The sequence below is a fragment of the Trachypithecus francoisi genome, unplaced genomic scaffold, assembly GCF_009764315.1.
Source record: "Trachypithecus francoisi isolate TF-2019V2 unplaced genomic scaffold, Tfra_2.0 Lachesis_group10, whole genome shotgun sequence".
Lineage (NCBI taxonomy): Eukaryota > Metazoa > Chordata > Mammalia > Primates > Cercopithecidae > Trachypithecus > Trachypithecus francoisi.
The window spans coordinates 118,671,088-118,692,569 of NW_022681455.1; the positions used below are offsets into that span (position 1 = coordinate 118,671,088).

The 21,482-nt window shown below is 43.0% G+C and overlaps 1 protein-coding gene across 1 annotated transcript; it reads left to right on the forward strand.

Annotated features, from left to right (window-relative positions):
- Nucleotides 1-10,046: 10,046 nt before the first annotated feature.
- On the forward strand, nucleotides 10,047-18,227 carry CLEC3A (C-type lectin domain family 3 member A). Its single transcript, XM_033219926.1, has 3 exons — nucleotides 10,047-10,534; nucleotides 15,819-15,902; nucleotides 17,836-18,227. Exons 1-3 carry the CDS (start codon nucleotides 10,420-10,422, stop codon nucleotides 18,225-18,227), a joined length of 591 nt encoding a protein of 196 aa, XP_033075817.1. The 5' UTR covers nucleotides 10,047-10,419.
- The last annotated feature ends 3,255 nt before the right edge of the window (nucleotides 18,228-21,482 follow it).

The following is a 21,482-nucleotide window of genomic DNA, read 5'->3' on the forward strand; positions in this document are numbered from 1 at the left end:
TGTTTATTAAGCAGCTCAAGGAGAGCACCTGATGACCTTAGTTCCATTGCTCAATTTCCACAAGCATCAGGGTTGGAAAATCAGTTCATCCCCAGAAAGGCAAACTTTCCCAACAGTTCACTCTACAACCTGCAGTCATCTTGCTTCAAAAGCACAGTTCGAGTCAGCAAGCCTCTGAATTCAAGGGAGGAACAAGGAGCCTGTTGTTGTCACCTGTGTCCGGAGCCGTGTAGCCCGGATATTGCTGTGGCCTCTGTTGCTTAAGCTCCACATTGCGGAGACAAGATGGCGCACTTCCTGGTTCTTCATCATCAAACCTTCCCGCGCGCGCGAACTTTTCCCGCCGGCGGGTAAATTACCTCCCGCGCCCGGGAGAGACTAAGCCTACCGAGCATGCGCCCGGTGACGTCTTTCATTCCCCGCCTGCTCCTAGCCCTTCCCCCTATTGTCAGCCTATATAAGGCGTTGCTTTTCCACCATTAAACGAGACTTGATCAGAGCACTGTCTTGTCTCCATTTCTTGTGTCTCTTGTCTCTTTCCATTCCCACCCCCTCCTCCAGGGTCTGCGTTGTTCATCCCGCGGGTCGGGACACGTGGCGCCCAACGCCGGGCTTGGATACGAGGGAATTGCGTGAGGAAGAGGGCGCATAGGACGGCCGGCAGCTAAAGTAAAGAGAAATCCCTTCAACCGCCGCGGGAGCCTGCTGCGTCGGAATTAAGGGTAAGTTCCGCGCCCGAAATGGGACAAGAATTAAGCCAGCATCAAATCTACGTAGGACAATTAAAAGAGGCTTTAAAGACACGGGGAGTAAAGGTTAAAAGTGGTGACTTATTTAAGTTTTTTGATTTTGTGAAATATACTTGTCCTTGGTTTCCTCAGGAGGGGACCATTGATGTAAAAAGATGGCGTAGAGTAGGAGACGCCTTTCAAGATTATTATAATACCTTTGGCCCCGAAAAAATTCCTGTAACTGCCTTTTCTTACTGGAATTTAATCAAAGAGTTAATAGATAAAAAGGAGGCTGATCCGCAAGTAATGGCTGCGGTCGCCCAAACAGAGGAGATTTTAAAGGTCAGTTCTCAGACAGACCTCAGGAGCCCCCTACCAGATAAGGAAATGGACCTTATTTCTCTTGAGAGTGATGATGAGGGGGCCAAGGCTCCTTCTGTAAAAGATAAAGTGGTGCCAGACAATAAAAAACCTAAAAAATACCCAATTCTGCAAACATCACAAAACAGTAAAAGTAATGATAATCCTGACCCATCAGAGGTAAATTGGGATGAGTTAGAAGATGAGGCAGCTAAATATCATAATCCTAACTGGCCTCCCTTTTTCTCGCGCCCACCTCCCTATAATGGGACACGTGGCGCTTCTGCGCCCAACGTAATGGCAGTAGTTAATCCAAAAGAGGAACTCAAAGAAAAAATCGCTCAGCTAGAAGAACAAATTAAGCTAGAAGAGTTACATCAGTCATTAATTACTAGGCTACAAAAATTAAAAACAGGAAATGAGAGTGTAACCAATACAGAGAATATGGGAGGTTTCCCTCGCCCACTTCAGCGGCCCGGACAACATGCCCCAAAAGGAAGATTTTCTACTAGCCGAGATAGAGAAGAATCCTCCCCTAAAGATATCTTCCCGGTAACTGAAACAATAGATGGACAGGGCCAGGCCTGGAGACATCATAATGGATTTGATTTCACTGTCATAAAGGAATTAAAAACTGCTGTTTCTCAATATGGAGCTACTGCTCCCTATACTCTTGCTATAGTAGAGTCTGTGGCCGATAACTGGCTTACTCCAACAGATTGGAACACACTAGTTAGAGCAGTTCTTTCAGGGGGAGATCACTTAATTTGGAAATCAGAGTTTTTTGAAAATTGCAGAGATACAGCCAATACACAGCTCCTGTTACACCGCCTATCAAGAATGTACCTCTGGCGGTAAAACATATTATACTGCTATCCTAACTAGATCTAGAACCCCTACTTTAGGGGCCAGTAATGTCCCTTCAGTTCTAGGAAATACCAATAACCTTGTAGCAGCTGGCTGTACTGGTATTGTAGGGCAGCCTATATGCTGGAATACTCGCCCTCCTCTTCATATCTCTGATGGAGGAGGACCACAAGACAAGGCCCGAGAAATCATGGTACATAAAAAACTTGAAGAATTACAAAAGTCCCTGTTCCCAGAACTCCACTACCACCCTTTGGCCTTGCCCAAAGCCCGTGGTAAAGAAAAATTGATGCACAGACTTTTGATCTCCTCACCGTTACACATAGTCTACTCAATAATTCCAACTATGATCTAGCCAATGATTGCTGGCTATGTTTACCATCAGGAAATCCTGTTCCTCTTGCCATACCCAGTAATGACTCATATTCCACATCCAATCCTTCCTGCCCCATCATTCCCCCCCTTTTAGTGCAGCCCTTCGAGTTTGCTAACTCCTCTTGCATCTATTCCCCGTTTCGTAATGATTCATATGATATTGATGTAGGCATAGTTGAATTTACTAATTGCTCTATTGTCTCTAATGCTTCCCATTCCCTGTGTGCCCCAAATAGTTCAGTTTTTGTATGTGGCAATAATAAAGCATACACATACTTGCCCACAAACTGGACGGGACTTTGTGTCCTAGCCACTCTTCTGCCAGATATAGACATTATTCCTGGAGATGAACCTATACCTATTCCAGCCATAGATCACTTTTTAGGAAAACCCAAAAGAGCAATACAATTTATCCCTTTACTTGTAGGATTAGGCATAACTACTGCCGTAACGACTGGGGCTACTAGCCTAGGGGTTTCTGTTACTCAATACACCAAATTATCTCGCCAATTGATCTCAGATGTACAGGCCATTTCAAGTACTATACAAGATCTACAAGATCAGGTAGACTCTCTGGCAGAAGTAGTGCTTCAAAATAGAAGAGGCCTAGATTTACTAACTGCAGAACAGGGAGGTATCTGCTTAGCTCTACAGGAAAGGTGTTGTTTTTACGCCAACAAGTCCGGGATCGTCAGAGACAAAATCAAACGACTGCAAGAAGATTTGGAAAAACGACGGAAAGAAATGATTGAAAACCCATTTTGGACTGGTTTCCATGGACTCCTCCCCTATATTTTACCCTTGTTAGGCCCTTTGCTTTGTTTATTGCTGTTACTTTCTTTAGGACCTATAATCTTCAATAAGCTCATGACATTCATTAAGCAACAAATCGAGGCAATCCAAGCCAAACCCATACAGGTCCATTATCATCGCCTTGAACAAGAAGATCACGGTGGTCCATACTTACACTTGCTATAAACCACCTTCCTTGTGCGCTGAACTGGACAGCCAATGACGGGTAAGAGAGTGTCATCCCTCACTAACCTAAGACAGGAGGGCCGTCATAGCTACTGCCTAATCCCATGACGGGTACCAGTGAAGAGATGTGTCACTCCAACCTAAGACAGGCGCAGTTCCCGAGGGAATATCTTCTAGTCGTTTAATAATATAATAAAAAAGGGGGACCTGTCCGGAGCCGTGTAGCCCGGATATTGCTGTGGCCTCTGTTGCTTAAGCTCCACATTGCGGAGACAAGATGGCGCACTTCCTGGTTCTTCATCATCAAACCTTCCCGCGCGCGCGAACTTTTCCCGCCGGCAGGTAAATTACCTCCCGCGCCCGGGAGAGACTAAGCCTACCGAGCATGCGCCCGGTGACGTCTTTCATTCCCCGCCTGCTCCTAGCCCTTCCCCCTATTGTCAGCCTATATAAGGCGTTGCTTTTCCACCATTAAACGAGACTTGATCAGAGCACTGTCTTGTCTCCATTTCTTGTGTCTCTTGTCTCTTTCCATTCCCACCCCCTCCTCCAGGGTCTGCGTTGTTCATCCCGCGGGTCGGGACACACCTGAAGGCCAAAAACTGTTTCTACCAAGTCTAAACTTGGGAGGGCCACAGAGAGGAATTAGGAAGGTTTTTCCATTGTGGGCTGCCCTTGCTTTTGGGTGGAAGGGAGAGAAATACTGGCTTTTTTTGTATTCTTGGAGTATCTGGCAGCAGGATCAGGCAAAATTCACAATAAATTTTATATGTCAGCACACCTAGGAAAAACAGATCAACCAAATGCTTGCCCCCCCTTCCTTTAAAAATGCAATGTTCACTGCAGTGAGAGCTGGAGGACAGGGTAGAGGGGACGACCAGATGGCGACAGGCTGGATGTCTGGAGAGGAATGGACTTCGTGGTGAAGTTGGTAAGAACTAAGATATTTTAACTACGATAATGATTAGTAGTAATTCCACATATTAAGTATCTCTAATGGGATATTAGAGATATCTCCATTAGTGATCATGTACATGATGCGTCGTGTAGCTGTACAATGGTAGTGAAGGAAACCCACACACCCTTTGACTGATCACCTACTGTGACGAGCTGCGGCTCTGTTGTAGACACATGCTCTGGCTTCCTCAGCTGTCTGCAAAAATCGGTAAGAATATCAAGGTTCAGAGACATGAGGAAGTCCAACCCCTGTCGCACAACCAATAAACGACAGACCTGAGACTTTAATCCCAAACTACCAGAGTTCTTGTTCTTGGCCTATATGCAACACTGCTCCAATTTAGCAGTCTCTTAATTCTCTTCCCCAAAACCTGTCACCAACCCTGTCTGTAAATTCTTTAACACTTTTGGCAGCCAAAGATACAAGTAATAGCCACAGTAGAAACCAAAGTAGAAAGCCAAAGGCAGCTTTGCACTTATACTGAAACCGATGTTTCCTATAAGCATTTCAGCCTTGCTTGTGCTATATCCAAGTTCAGTCCTATCACTTCCTTTAAATGCTACCCTGGAACCTTTGAACACAGTCTTTAAACATGTTTGGCCTTGAGTATTCATGGAGAAATAACCATGAGGCCGGATAGATTTGTTTATTAGAATTCAAGACTCTGGAAAACAGCTTAGAGCAATTTTAAAATAGCAACCAGTGGAATAAACACACCAATGGCACAGGGTGGTCAGGGAATGTGTTGCAAACAGCCATTTATTCAAGAAAATGAAACCCTGGTGACAGTTTTAAAATCCTCATCAAAACGCTTTTTGTCTAAAAGCAATATTTTTATAGTGTCTATCCCTGGCTATAAATGTGCTGTTTCTTCTTAAATAGTTCTTTCAGAAGCCCAGGTCCAGCCCAGGAGACAAGCTGGTGACATCATCCTGCTCTACAATAAAGGAATTGTTCAGCCTCCAATAAAACAGTGAGACCTGCCTTCCCCAAGGACAAAGTTGGGCAGGGGTCACCCCACCCTGTTATCTTTGATGTGATTTTTTTTTCTTTGGATGTGATTTTTTTTTTCCAGGTCACTGCCATCCCAGGTACTTTTCCTGATAAGATATGAGGGAAAGAGGCTCACCTAAATGGGAAGGCCAAGTCTGATGTCTGGCAGCATTTGTGACAGGGACAAAAGCTTCACTTGAGATGTTCTGAGGTCCATCGCTATCCATAAGCCATTATCCTACTTCCTCTTCTCTTAGACAATCCTGTCAGCCATTTAGTTTATTTCATTTTCTCTGCTTTTTCCCCTGAAGAAGGATAAGCTGGAGTTGGAATTCCTATAGGAGAAAGACAAGTAAAAGGACAGCTTCCATCCCTGTCTGGCCTCAGGCCAAGAATCCACAAGACAAGCAGAGCTTCCCCAGCGCTGAGTGTGATGATTTCTTAGCATCACTCCAAGTGCTGGTACAACAGATGGCTCTCAGTCTCTTTACTCTTCCATGGGTTGCACTGCTGTTTTCCTTGGTTGGCCAAATGCCTTGTTGCCTCAGAGAGGTGGTGGGAAGGAAAGGAAGCAAAAGCAAAGCTGTTCAGCCACACATTTGTAAATAATTATTGAGCAAATACTATGTGCCATGTATCATATCACATGCATGGTAGAGCTAACGTGACATAGCCCCTGCCCTGCAAGAGTTTACCAAGCAGCATCCAGCAAATCAATTAAGTAGATAAGTTTTTAAATGAGAACGGAGTTGTGATGAAGGCTCTCAAGGAAACAGGGTCCTTTGATGGAGAACCACAGAGCAGGACCTTTCTAGATTATGCACATTGAGAAGGCATCTCTGTGGAGGTAGCATGTGAGTTCAGACCTGAAGGACAAGATGGAGTTGGCCATATACAACTCCAAGAGATCGAGTTTGGGAAGAGATGGAGTGGACTGACAGAAAACCCATGAGGGAAAGCACAGTGGGGATGTGGGAAGAGACTTAGATAGGATTTAGAAATGGCAAAAGGTCTTCATAACTGGAGCAAGTCACCAGGAAGAACCAGGCAAAAGGGCCTCAGCAATCATGATAAGCAGTGTGGGTTTCATTTTAAAGGCAATGGAAAATTTTGGAGGGTTTCAAGTAGGAGAGTGACAATCTCATTAGTGATGCACGGTGCATCCGTTTGAATTGGGAAAAAGGGGCTGAGTTGGGATGGGTTAGGACAAGAGCTCTTGACTTGGAATGGGATGATGGCAGGAGTGAGGGATGATGGCAGGAGTGAAGAACAAAGGTCATGAATCAACATGTGTGTAGGGCTACTTGCTGCTGATGAGGTCATGGAGAAGGGTGTTGGGGGCAAGGAGAAGGACCTCATAAATGCCTGAATTGGCCCACTGAGTGGGTGATGGAGACATTAACTATGACAAGGAAGAGTCTAGAGGAATGAGACTTAAGTTCATAGGTCATTAGTGGGAGAAGCAGCCAGAATTCAATGTTTGACTATCATGCGTTTGAAATGTCTGAGACATTGAACCCTAAGTGTCACATGGGCAAATGGAAATATGAGACTGAAGGGAGGAGCTCCAAGCTGGGGAGGCCGATGTGGGAGCCAGAGATAGGACTCTGAAGCCATGAGAAGAATTAAGGTCATGTAGGAAGAGTGTCTAGAGCATTAGAGCAGCCAGAGGAGAGTTCTGAGGAGCACCAGGGACTGGAAGTGAGGAAAAGGTGAATTCTCAAATATTTAATTAGAACAAAAAGCATGGGCTGAATAGCCCAGTGAATACTTAATAGCTAATAGTTTCAATGAAACTATTCTGTATGACACTGTACATTTGTCCAAACCCACAGGATGAATACTACCACAATGAATCCCAAGGTAGCCTATGGACTTCAGCTAATACTAACGTCAGTATTCATTCAGCAGTTGTGGCAAATATGCAACACTAATTCAAGATATTTTGTTGTTTTGACACAAGGTCTTTCCTCTGTTGCCCAAGCTGGAGTGTAGTGGTACAAACATGGGCCACCACAGTAGCCTCAACCTCCTGGGCCCAAGTCATCCTCCCACTTCAGCCTCCTAAGCAAGCTGGAACCACAAGCATGTGCTACCACACCGAGCTAATTTTTTTGTTTGTTTTTATGGAGATAGGATCTCATCATGTTGTCCAGGCTGGTCTCAAAGTCCTGGGCTCAAGCAATCCTCCTGCCCTGGCCTCCCTAAGTGCTAAGATTATAGGCACAAGCCACCACACCTGGCCCATAACTTGAAATTTTTTTAAAAGGATTTAGGAAGATGGCAAAGAAAATTTTTGATCAGTTGTAAATCATTGATCTTTTCCCCTGTTCAGCCAAAGTACATTTTCACAGCCAAGGTCTTCTGGAGTTAATCAAAACTAGATAGTAATTTCTACTCAGTCCCTGGAGAACTTAGTGATATTAGACAAAAACCACTTAACTTTTGAGGCTCAATCACCTTTAAAATGGAGATAATATTGTTACTTACCCATAGGGTTCTGTGAAGACTAAAAAGATGGCATTCCATAAATTGTGTGTACCATTATAATTAATGGTAAGGATCTTATTAAATACTAAGCATTAGCACTAAGTGCTTCATACCCATTATCTCATTTAATCTTTCCAACAGCCCTGTAAAATAAGCATTCCTAGCCCCCCACTGTTAAGATGAGAGAAGCCTTATAGAAGTTTACTCACTTGCCTGATATCACATAGCTGATAAGTGGTAGAGTGTGAACTGAGCTCAGCCTTTCTTCACAATGTTCTCAAATGCCCACACATAAACTGCCCATGTTAGACAAAGAGTCAACACGGGAGGTGAAATCTTTATTTTTAATTGTATAGTTACTTTGTTGAATCATGTGGACTTTCCTACATCAGCGGTCTTACTGTAGTGTTACTATATTGGCAGGTTACAAAATGGCTTTAACTTGGAGGAAATGAAGATGAAACAGATTGGTTTTTCTCATTAAGGTTCAGAAGGAAGCACTCATTCCTTGGTTCTTTCTGTATTGTCTCAAAGAAAACACAAAAGACAAGATGAGCTTGGTCCTTCGGACCTTCCAGATCTGCAACCAATGCCCTCCATCTGCACCTGGTCAGCCAGATAACCATGTAGAATACAGGGAGGCCTTTCCCTGGGTCCGAGTCCTTCCCCTCTTGGCTCTTCCTGTAATGCATAGTCCATTGCTTTTGATGCAAAAGCCTATCAGGTCCCCAAAACTTGCCCTTAAAGCCTATGGTTAAAGGTAGGAATAACTGAGTCTCTCATTACATTTATTTTATTTTTTATTGAGAAGGAGTCTGGCTCTGTCACCCAGGCTGGAGTGCTGTGACACCATCCTGGCTCATTGCAACTTCTGCCTTCTGAGTTCAAGCGGTTCTCCGGCCTCAGCCTCCAGAGTAGCTGGGACTACAGTCTCCTGCCACCATGCCCAACTGATTTTTTTGCATTTTTTAGTAGAGACGGGGTTTCACCATGTTGACCAGGCTGGTCTTGAACTCTTGACCTCAAGTGATCCACCCACCTCAGCCTCCCAAAGTGCTAGGACTACAGGAGTGAGCCCCACACCCGGTGAGTGTCTCACTACATTTCTCTGTTATTATTCGATGCACTTGAAAGTGTTGTTTAATGTGTTCAAGGAAACATGATTGGTGAGGACCTGAAAAAACAGCTATTGGTATAATACTTTAATGCTTATTCTAATGAAAATAATTCATTTTTTAAAATTTTCTTTTTACTCGAAGGTACGTTTTACCCAAGAAATTTTTATTTATTTATTTTAAACAGATTCTCACTCTGTTGCCTGATTTGTTTTTCTAAGACCACCAGAGCGGGCACAAAAGAACCAGCGACTAGGCAAGTGTAGGAGCAAAACTGCAAGTTTATTTTGGTCACCTAAGGTGTGGGGAAGAGGTCTGTCGGCCTCCGGCAAAGAAGGCCGACAGAGTCCCCCGGTGGGGCTCTCGGACGGAGTTCCCACAGTCCCGACATCCCGACAGGAGTGGGGCTGTGAGAAGGCTGCGGGTGGCGTCCCTCCGGAGCGGCTTTTCTAGGAGTGGGAGGGCAATAGGCGGGGCACAGGCGTGTCGGGGGGCGTTCCACAGGTGCGACCAGGTAAATGTTGGTCTCTTCGGATTGACATCACCTGGCGCATGCCTAGTTGGTCTGCACCTTCCCGGGTCGCCGGCTGCATTTTCGCGCACGTGGGAAAAGTTGGTGAAGAAGAACCCGGAAGTGCACCATCTTGCCTCCGTTCATTGAAACATTGCCCAGGCTAGAGTGCAGTGATCTCGAACTCCTGGGCTCAGGTGATTCTCACACCTCAGCCTCCCAGATAGCCAGGACTGCAAGCGTGTGCCACCATGCCTGACAAATTTTTTTATTTTTTGTAGAGACAGTGTTTTGCCATGTTGCCCAGGCTGGTCTTGAACTCCTGACCTCAAGGGATCTACCCACCTCGGCCTCTCACTGGACTACAGGCATGAGCCACCACACCTGGCCCCAAGAAAGTAATTCTTGATGAGTCCACAAAATCCTAATGGAGGAAAGCCCTATATTTTATCATCGAGTATCTATTTCCACAGTCTCCATAAATCCCACTGAGAAAACTACTTCCAAGCTCCACTTAAGCTGTGTAGACACACGAGTGTGAGTAGACACACTGGCTTGAATGGTGCTGTAGCATCACACACGCCCATACACACACACATGAAGTAACTTTCCTTTTTTTTTTTGCCCTGAAAACTAAATTGAATCAATTTTCCAGAACACTTAGTGAGTTTCAGAGCTCCAAATAAAAGAATTTTTCACAAAGACACCAAGCTTCTCAGACTTTAAATTTAAAAAAGAAAGAAAGCAGGCAAAACCTGTAGTTAATTTTGACACACTCCAAAAAGGCACATCACTAGGAAATGCAGCAGAAATTAAATAAATAGAAAGCCTAACATGAGGCACAAGAACAAGGGGCCAGCTTATGCTGTGGCCAGCAGAGGCATTCAAACATTTCGTCAGCAGGATTCCAGCCAACCTCCAAAACTCACTCTTATAAGCCAGCCCCAGACATCCCAGAGCAAGATGTAGCTGTGCAGTCTATCTCTCCATAGCTGCTTTAGGGGGGCTGGCAACGTGGCTCAGCAGGCTTGCCCCAGAGCCATGGCAAAGAATGGACTTGTAATTTGCATCCTGGTGATCACCTTACTCCTGGACCAGACCACCAGCCTTACATCCAGATTAAAAGCCAGGAAGCACAGCAAACGCCGCGTGAAAGGTAATGAGGCTTTCTCAGTCAAGCAAAATTCTAGGCTTACACAGTATGGGGAGGTGTGGACGATGTGAATTTCCAAACTCCTCCGGGAGACTGTCTTTGGTGATGGCACCATGCCATCATCCCCATATGGCATCTCAGGGGATTCAGTGATGTTTTGATTATCTGGGATACTTTGATTTTAAAGAAACTAGGCTGTTCAAAAAAAAAAAAAAAAAAAGGAAAAATTGGATAGTAAAATAATTCTGTATTGCGTATTTTTTGTTACATGGGCTTAAATAGAATGTGCTTCAGAGGAAGCTCATCTGGATATCTGAACATCTGGTGTTATTAATATGGGGCAAGAGGAATGTATTAACAGAGCACACAGTTTCACTAGTAGATATTGGGTAACTTGATTCAGTTATATTTTAAGATAACTGTAATCTTATTTAATATGTAGCAGAGGATAGAGCTTTTGGCAATTGTGACTTCCTGTTTTGTCATTAGTTATCATTAGCTATATTTCCATATCCTTGGCAGTACAAGGACAACCTATACCATATATTTAAACTTTTTCATGACAAAGACATTGAATCTCTCCAACTTAAAAAAGTCAGTAAGCAAAGTCATCTAGCATTTGAAGGCATTGTGATGCAAAATTGAATCTCCAGGCAACCACAAATTTTGAGTGGCTTGAATTGGGTTAACAGGTTAAAGAAATTGAAAAGAGCAAAGGTGACAGCAAGGTATTTGAAATATGCTGAAACCAAAGGAAAAGAAAAAAGCAAGACACAGGGTCATGTTTTATCACATCCTCTGCATCATTTTCATTTCAGGATATTTCAGATTATGACTTCATTTCCTTATTTTCACTTCATTAGGAACACCACACACATACAAACAAATTTCCACAAGGTTAGAGTCTATTTGACATCACAGATGGCTGGTAGGTAAACAGGGGTCTTGTGCTTTAATGATTATAAAGTACCATTTTTCAGGGGCATTCATTTACAAAAGTTAGGTCTGGTGCAAGTTTTTTTTTTTTTTTTTTTTTTTTTTTTGAGACAGAGTCTCGCCCTGTTGCCCATGCTGGAGGCTCCCTGCAAGCTCTGCCTCCGGGGTTCACGCCATTCTTCTGCCTCAGCCTCCCGAGTAGCTGGGACTACAGGTGCCCGCCACCATGCCCAGCTAATTTTTTGTATTTTTAGTAGAGACGGGGTTTCACCATGTTAGCCAGGATGGTGTCGATCTCCTGACCTCATGATCCGCCCACCTCGGCTTCCCCAAGTGCTGGGATTATAGGCGTGAACCACCGCGCCCAGCTAGTGCAAAATTATTAAGTGGAATCTTTTTTCCTTACGAAATACTATACTTCTTTCAGTGAAAGATTAAAGTATTCCTCAGGTGAAACACTGCTGAAGATGACATCAAAAGGAGCGGGGAGAGAGAAGATACTGGGTGATGTGGCACATTTCTGTGGCCAGCATGTCTTCACACTGGATGGAGTGGTACTCCTCGTGAGAGTGGTCATCACATAGTAGGAATGTGTGAAGAGGGTCTGAACGTGACTGCATGTGCATGTGCGTGCTGTGTGGGCATTTCTGAAGTAATCGCAGCTTAAGTCACATCTAGGTTATCCAGGGTCCTTCCCTCCCCTTCCTCCTATCACTCTCTTCTCCTTTCTCCCCACCTTTTTTTCCCCACTGTCTTCCCCACTCCCTCCCTCATAACCTCATGTGCAACTCACAAGGTACACACCTCTTAAATATCATTCCCCCAATATAGTTTTTGCTACTTTTTGCCATCAGATCCAAGAAAGTAGATTCTACAGTAGGTGAAGCAATAAACCTAAACCGGTCAAGCAGTTATATCCCCATCCATCCATATACCTTTAAAATAGTTGAAGTACCTTGAAATAGAATAATATCAGTGTTTACGAGATCAAAAGTGAAAGCCATCTTCTCTCTCCCAGTACTCACCACAAAATTATCCACTATTAACTATTGGGTAATACTATTCCCAGAAGTTTTGTGTTTTGTTTTTTGTAGGGTTGTTTGTTTTGAGAAGAGTCTTCACTTTGTCACCTAGTCTGGAGTGCAGTGGTGCGATCTCAGCTCACTACAACCTCTACTTCCCAGGTTCAAACAATTCTAGTGCCTCAGCCTCCCAAGTAGCTGGGACTACAGGTGCTCGCCACCATGCCCAGCTGATTTTTGTACATATTTAGTATAGATGGGGTTTCACCATGTTGGCCAGGCTGGTCTCAAACTCCTTACGTCAGGTGATGGGATTGCAGGCATGAGCCACCACACTCGGCCTATCCACCAAGTTTTTAAAAGGTGCAATTAAAATACATATTTTTAACAATATAAGAATTGGCTATTCAAAATGTTTGGCAGGAAAATAAATTTATTTCATCTATTAAACCTTAGATAGTTACCAGGGTAAGCAATACTTTATTCGTTTTAACAGCTGCATAATATTTCATTGTTTGGATGCGTCATCACTTAATCTGATCTCTCCTAATATATCTCTTTTTGATTCAATAGCCTCAAGTAACTGCTTTGCACACGTGTTGCTCCCCATGTTAGGATGTTCTGAGAAACTTCCAGCAGTATAATTGCAGGTTAATTATACTTTCAAATTGTCTCTCCAAATGATAACACCAATCCATCCTCCTGTCTTCTGTGTATGGGAGTGCCCATTCCCATACACTTTGACAACCCAACATCCTGTAATGGTTTTACTGGCCATGTCTTCTGGGAATGACTTTTGTGTTTCTACACTGTGTCTACTTCTGGAGAGCAACAATAAAATGAAAGGGAGCCTTCTGGGGGACTAAAAATAGCAATTGAAGAATTTTGCTTCAAGCACAAGATCTCTCTGGTACTTGCTTCATAGATCTGTTTATGTGTTGCATTCATGAATAAAATATGACTTTTACAGGTCAGTAGTTCCACATATTCCCTTTGTTTGTTGTACACAAAAGACATCTACATCAGCTACAAAGGATGGAAGCTACAGCCCAGTCCCTGGATAATCAATTACATAACCATTTCCCAGGAGCCTAATATCAATTCATGTGTCTTCATGTTAATTACAATGTTTACAATCTCCCAGTGGAGACCACTTATTTTAGGAGAATGGAGCAGGAAGCTGAGAGGGATGGGGGATGACATTTGTAGAGGTGACAGCTTATAGCTTAGAAGCAGCAAGTCTTCAGTAGTCTTTGCAAGCCCAGCCCCCACCAGCTGATGAATTTGCATTCTGAATGCACCCTTACATTTTTTCTGGATTAAATGGTTACATAGATAAAAATCTTTGGGTTATAGTATTTCTGAACTGAGCTATGGGATGCTTTGAGAACTGATGTATAGCATTAAGTAAAACAGAGGCAGAGGCCACCCCTGGATATTCCAGAAGACAGTTTCCTAACCCAGATGAAATGTCTGGCTTACCAAGCACATGTTTAAGGGGACAGTGAATTAGCACATGTGAATTTTAGACTGCTCTGAAAAATCCAGTATAGAACATAGAGTGCCTCTATGGCATCCCCACAAAGCAGCAGTTGGGGACAGTTCATACCAAGCTTTAAGTATCTTCTCTGTCTGGGGCCATGTGCTCGGGACCAAGAAGGTAGAGGCAATCACTGTGCAGAAGCAGGTAAGAGGGATGAAAAGAGAACAGGCCTGGACCTGGGCAAATTCAAATCCCAATTCTGTGCTTTACTAGCTGGGTGACCTTCAGCAAGTGAATTCAGCTTTCTGGGACTCTGTTTCTTCTTTAGAATGGAGACAGTGATAGTGTCTCTCTCAAAACACTACTGAAAGAATTGATCTCTGACAAACAGTATGTGGAGGCTTTTAATAATTTTTATTATGATTTATAATTCCTGCTTTTGAAGACCTCACAAGCTGCCAGTCGTCTAAGAGAATTCTTCTTAGGCCTGAAATTTCACTTTAACCAAGGTTGCTTGTTTTCTGCCACTTACTTATAGCCAAGATTGGTCAAGGACAGCCACAAAGATCCTTTAGCCTCATATCCAGGAACATACAAAACTTAAGTTCCTAATACCTAATTTCTCCATGAACCTTTAGCACTTAACCCTGCTATGGGCCACCACACCTGAGGCATGGGTTGAGTAGGAACACTGGGGACAGGGGACTTGGGGACCCAAATAAGTCTGAGTATGAGTTCTGCCATGTATCTTTTGAGTCACTCCCAATGGACTTGTCCTCATTCTTCAATGGGAATCTAATATTTCTCCCTTTATAGCTATGTTTGAAGAGCAAGTGAAAAATAACAATTTTATATACCATAAAGTATATATTCACTAGACAATATTATGAACACCGATTATGTGCCAAGCATCATGGTAAGCATCAGAAGCATCAAGAATAACAAGGCAGATGAACTGAGGTAAAATAGAGAATAGAAAATATAGAGAATATTCTATAAACTATAGAATAAAATAAAATGTGAACCAAGACTAGAGAATGAAGAAAAGTAAGTTTCAAAGAGATTAACAGAAGGGATACTGAATTACAGGATAACCCTGAAAGCCTTCTCAGAAGAGGAGATATTTAAGCTTGCTAAGAATACAGGAAAGCATTGGAGCAAGAGTGATCCTAGCAGAAGGAACACACAGGAAAGATGAGATAGAGCTCATTCTCAGATGACCCTGAAAGTCAACAAGCCTCAAGTCACAGGATAGGACTGGAGAGACAGAAGGAGCCTCAATCTCAGAGAAAGACTTTCTAGTATTATGATCACCATGAAGCTCTTAGGAATCTTCTTGTCCAAGTTATTTTTTCTTTTTTTCCCTTCCTCCTTTCCTTCTTTCATCATTTTTTTTGTGGGGGAGAGAGGGGGGACAGAGTCTTACTCCCTCACCAAGGCTGGAGTGCAGTGGCATGATCTCGGCTCACTGCAACCTCCACCTCCCAAGTTCAAGCAATTCTCATGCCTCAGCTTCCCAAACAGTGGGAATTACAGGCACTCAACACCATGCCTAGCTAATTTTTGTACTTTTAGTAGAGACAGGGTTTCACTATATTGGCCCCAGCAGGTCGTGAACTCCCGGCCTCAAGTGATTCACCCACCTTGGCCTCCCAAAGTGCTGGGATTACAGGTGTGAGCCTCTGCGCCAGCCCCAAGTTATTTTCACGCATTATTTTTTTGTATACACTGGGCTCAGGTTCACCAAAACCACTATCACCTTGGGTCCTACATTCCAAAGCTTGATTTTATTTTAATCATATGCTTTTCATCCACCTACCCTATTCCACCCTAAAATTTTCCCCAGACAAGAATGGAGATCTGAAGACTCAAATTGAAAAGCTCTGGACAGAAGTCAATGCCTTGAAGGAAATCCAAGCCCTGCAGACAGGTAAGGTGCAGACCTCCTCAATGCCTTGTCCCAAAGAAGACAGGAAAACTTCTGGGTCAGTTTCTGGGGGACATCTTTTTAAGAGAAACATTGACAAATCAACAATGTGGCCAGTAAGAGGGCCCCAGTGCTGGGAGATTGTTTTAGGAAATCAACTTCATTTCTAACCCCATTCTCCTATGTACGAGTGGTACAGAAATAAAAATAAGTAGTTGAGTAATACATTTGAAAAGTCAGTCCATAGTTATTCTCTAAAGAGTAGTGAAACAGAATGAAGCAAGCATGAAATGACTAAAATGATTAACATTTATTGGATGACAGCTAAGTGCCTATCAGGCCACCAGGACTCACTCAGACCACACGCAGCCTAAGATGCTGGAAGGACATGGGTTAGAACCGCAGTTTGCCAACAGGGCAGCGCCAGTGTTCCTCCCCACAGCTATGCAGCCACATGCGCTACTGCCCAGGAGTTATTCTCCAAAGGGTGAGGAAGTGAGCCACGCTGGGCAGGTTCAGGAACAGCCCTGGTTTACAAGGCTCATTCCCCCAGGAGCTAATATCCTTTGCAGCAATTTCAAAAGCAGGGTGTTGAGGGTCTTCACAAGAGACCTGCCTCATTACAAGTTACTGCCTTCAGGGAAGACCGAAGTGAAGGCTTCCCATCAAGTATTTGTAACTTCCAGGCCAGATGCAAGTTACCAATCTGGGTCATTTTTACCGTAAGTAATGTTGCCTAGTAGAAGGGCGACATACTCCCTTTATCAGGTTTCCAGGGGAACAGAATTACAAAGTTAAAAGACGGTCAAATGGTTACGGCAGAAGGTGAGTTTTTTTCGTTCTTTATCCACAGTCAGGTACTAGAAATTCTTTATAAACACAAATCCATTAATCCTCCAGCAACTTAAGCTATTATGATCCTAATTTTACAGATGAGGAAACTGAGGCACATAGAAGGTAAGTAATTTGTTCAAGATATACACAGCTAGTTAAACCTCAGAGATGAGACCTAAAACCCAGGCACTATGGCTCTGAGGCCTGACTCTCTAATGCTAATGCCCTAAAACAAACTTTAATGTTTGCTTTATCCTGAATAATCTAAACAATCTTACCAAGTCTCAGTTATCTGCTTAAGAAAACCACTGCCTCTCCACATGCAAACCTAGAATTTCATTTATTTTTGAGACAGATTCTCACACTGTCGCCTGGGTTGGAGTACAATGGCACAATCTCGGCTCATTGCAACCTCTGCCTCCCGGGTTTACATGATTCTCCTGCCTCAGCCTCCTGAGTAGCTGAGATTATAGGCACACACCACCATATCCAGCTAATTTTTTGTTTTTAGTAGAGATGGGGTTTTACCATGTTGGCCAGACTGGTCTTGAACTCTTGACCTTGTGATCCGCCCATCTTTGCCTCCCAAAGTGCTGGGATTATAGGCGTGAGCCACCACGCCAAGCAATTTTTTAAAAATAAATATTAAATATCATCTAGTTCCAAAGTTCCCAAATAAATCCAGCACATAAATGGAGCTACACAGAGTAGCAAGCATGTATGTATCAGAACAGCATGAGGTTTAAGGCCATGTCTTGGGATAGGGCAGACCTGCATTTGGGTAGCTGTGATCTCACATGCTGCAAAAATTACTTTGTTTAAAAAAAATGCTCATGTGTTACAAGTAACAACTTCTCTAAGTCTAAATATCCTGATATGTAAAAATAGGAGTAAATAAAATACAACTTCATGGGGTTGTCAAGATTATGTGACTTAATTTATGTAAAGTGCTTAACATGTTTTCCGGCACATAGAAAATTGTAATTGTTGTCTCATCATTATCATACTTCATTCCACAAATACTTATTGCTATTTGCCAGGTCCAGCTCTAGTCATAATATGCTCAAAATGCATCTTAATGTTAAATTTCACATCTTCACAGTCTGTCTCCGAGGCACTAAAGTGCACAAGAAATGCTACCTTGCTTCAGAAGGCTTGAAGCATTTCCATGAGGCCAATGAAGACTGCATTTCCAAAGGAGGAATCCTGGTTATCCCCAGGAACTCTGACGAAATCAACGCCCTGCGAGACTATGGTAAAAGGAGCCTGCCGGGTGTCAATGACTTTTGGCTGGGCATCAATGACATGGTCACGGAAGGCAAGTTTGTTGATGTCAATGGAGTCGCTATCTCCTTCCTCAACTGGGACAGCGCACAGCCTAACGGTGGCAAGCGGGAAAACTGTGTCCTGTTCTCTCAGTCAGCTCAGGGCAAGTGGAGTGATGAGGTCTGTCGCAGCAGCAAGAGGTACATATGCGAGTTCACCATCCCTTAATTGGCCTTTCTCCAATGTGTCCTCCAAGCAAGATTCATCATAACTTTTAAAGTTGATGGTCTCTAACAAGTAAAAGTTATCATTTTTACTTATTTAAAAATTGAAACAAAAAATCAATGTCCATAGCAATATGACAGAGTCAGCCAATTTTGCTAACACGTTTCTTTGGGTTTTTGCCCTTCCTGGGGTATAGGCGATCAGAAATACTGATCCATATGCATGCAGATAAAATGACTTCTGCAAAACAGACTAAAATCTTTCTCTCTTTCCTAGTCTTTCTCACTTGTATAAACCCAGTCTGTTTTAAAACAAATTATAGTAGCAATGCATCTCATCACTCCAGAAAAGCAAGCCTAGGCTACCTGGAAGATTTTCCCTTGGAAGTTTAGTGTATATTTGATTAACAAGAATTGCCTAAATCAGACTCTAGGTGCTATATAATCCAAAAACTTTTCAGCCTGTTGCTCATTCCACCGCTTGCTGGCAATAATACCTTGTTAGCCCATTACCCTTTTTTTGAACTGCTGCAACTCCTGGTGGGATTTTGTATCTTGTCTGCCGTATCAAAACACAACCCCCTGAAGAGGTTCCGATTTTATTTTATTTTTCTTCACGCCTACCCCCTTTTTGGGAAGTTTCCAGCTGCAATTTGTACGGAAATGACAAGGTGCATATTTGATCAATTTTCATTCCCACCATTGCATTACAACCTCTAACTTAAATGGGTAACCCTAAGGCAGATCAAAGAAACAGATTGCATGATAAATGGAAATAGAACAAAAGAACCTACATATTTAGCATCCTTACTCCCACCTTTTATGAGATTGAGAGTGGACTTATGTTTCCTTTTTTACACTGTTGTATACTTTTTTAAGCCATCATTATATATTTAAGTCTATTATGGGCAACCAATCTTTGGAAGCTGAAAACTGAATTTAAAGAATGCTATCTAGGAAAATTGCATACGTCTGTGCAATTTTTTATTCTGCCAAGTGCTATTCTGCTTGTTTAACTAGATTGTACAAAATAACGTTATTGCTTAATATTAAACTACAAAGTTTAGACTTGGAGGGAAATGAGCTTTTTAGAAGCATACAATTTTAAATGTATTCTGTTCTTCAAATAAAGAGTGTTTAAACATTGAATGTGTTTTGTGAACAACATTCTGCTTTGCAAACTTCAACTACACATGCTTGGAATTAAGTTTTAGCTCTTTTCGTTGCTCAATAATAAAGCCTGAATTCTGATCAATAGAAAATGTGTTTGAGTGTTAATTACCGTTATTCAAACTATGTTGGTTTATATTCAACTTGGCAGAGTTTGAGGGGAATTACCCTGGATTTAATCAAACTGGTGATTCAGATACACTCAATTTTACCTGGCAATGAAGAGGTATGGTCTGACTAGAGGAGGGAAACTTTTTAAAAATTGTAGCTGCATTGGCCAGATACAGGGGCTTGTGTCTGTAATCACAGTACTTTGGGAAGCTGAGGTAGGCGAATCACTTGAGCTCAAGTGTTCAAAGACCAGCCTGGGCAACATGGCGAAACCCTGTCTCTACACAAAGCACCAAAATTAGCCAGGTGTGGTAAGGCACGCCTGTGATCCCAGCTACTCAGGAGGCTGAGGTGGGAGCATTTCTTGAACTCGGGAGGTTGAGGTACAATGAGCTCAGGTTGTGCCACTACACTCCAGCCTGGATGGCAGAGCAAGACCTTGTCTCAAAACAACAAAACATGTAGCTGCAATTGTATCTGGTGAAACTTGGCCAGCTCCCTACTTCCAACATAACCACAGTCTTCCTAAAGATAATGACCATAATGAAATGGGTGGACACTGGTAAGTAAGCGCATTCTCCTCACATTTCCGGTACTATGCTAGATCTTATGTAATTCTCATTTATCTTGGGAACCCCCCTGAGAATTCAACCCTGAGAATTACGCTCTAGAATCATTTCATATTACAGAAAAAAAAAAAAAAAAAAGATAAGTTGCCCTAAGTCACATGCCAGGAAATAGTGGAACTGTCATTGGAACTTAGTGAGCTGATTCAGATCCTATATACTTAGTAACCATGGGGAGCAATAAATGGTAAAGCCCATTCAGAAAGGCAATGGGAGTCGATTCTAATCCAGTGTCTCAATTTCCTTAGGTGAAGTAACAATTTGGACTAACAGCTGACCTTGAGAAGTATTCAGTCTAAGGTCACTGCACAGAAGGCGTTTTTCCTTCCCCCTCTGCAAGGGCCCAGATAAAGACAAAGACAACCAGTGTTATTAAGCATGGTGGTTCAAGCCCCTAATCCCAACACATCAGCGACTGAGGCGGGAAGATCACTTGAGGCCAGGAGTTCAAAACCGGCCTGACCAGCCAAGACATGGTCTCTACAAAAAAATTTAAAAACTAGCCAGGTGTGATGGCACATGACTTTAGTCCCAGCTACTTGGGAACCTGAGGCAAGGGGATTGCTTGAGCCCAGGAGTTCGAGGCTGCAAGGAGCCATGATTGTACTGCTTGACTCCAGCCTGGGCGACAGACAGAGACCCTATCTATTTAAAATCAAACAAACAAAAACATTTGAAGACGGATCCATTAAATAAGGCAATCCTTCCCAAAGTGCCCCAACAAGACCAAGAGAGTAAGTTAATTCAAAGGAATAGATGGTTAGTGACATCAAGATAAGGGTTAGCAAATATCAAGATCAGTTAGCAAGACTTAAGCGCAGATTATGGGAAACAGCAAAACTGGGAGGAATGGATTAACAGATTACCTGGTTTGCTTCTGGGTCTAACTCGTGACCCTGACTTTGTTACTTAGCCAAAAAACCAGCTGAAACCCACACCCCCAAGATTCCCTAACCTAGACTTCTCTTTGGTCTGTTTTGCCTGTTGGGTACTGCCTAGCAAACAACTGGTCTTCAGGCAGGAATGATAAATCATTTTTAATTCTCAGGCCAACTTTTTTTTTTTTTTTTTTGAGGCAGGGTCTTGCTTTGTCACCCAGGCTGCAGTGCAATGGCACAAACATGGCTCATTGCAGCCTCAACCTCCTAGGCTCAAAGTAGCAGGGATGACAGGCATGTGCCATCATGCCCAGCTAATTTTTACTTTAGAGACTGGGGTCTTGCCATGTTGCGTAGGCTGGTCTAGAACTCCTGGGCTCAGGCAATCTTCCCGCTTCAGCCTCCCAAAGCTCTGGGATTGCAGGCGTAAGCCAATGTTCCCAGCCTCAGGCCAACTCTTATGTCTCCAATAAA

Coding starts and splice junctions, on each gene's coding strand:
- CLEC3A (XM_033219926.1), top strand. CDS start 10,420: ATGGCAAAGAATGGACTTGTAATTTGCATCCTGGTGATCACCTTACTC. Junction 10,535..15,818: donor CAGCAAACGCCGCGTGAAAG/GTAATGAGGCTT, acceptor AATTTTCCCCAG/ACAAGAATGGAGATCTGAAG. Junction 15,903..17,835: donor AATCCAAGCCCTGCAGACAG/GTAAGGTGCAGA, acceptor ACATCTTCACAG/TCTGTCTCCGAGGCACTAAA.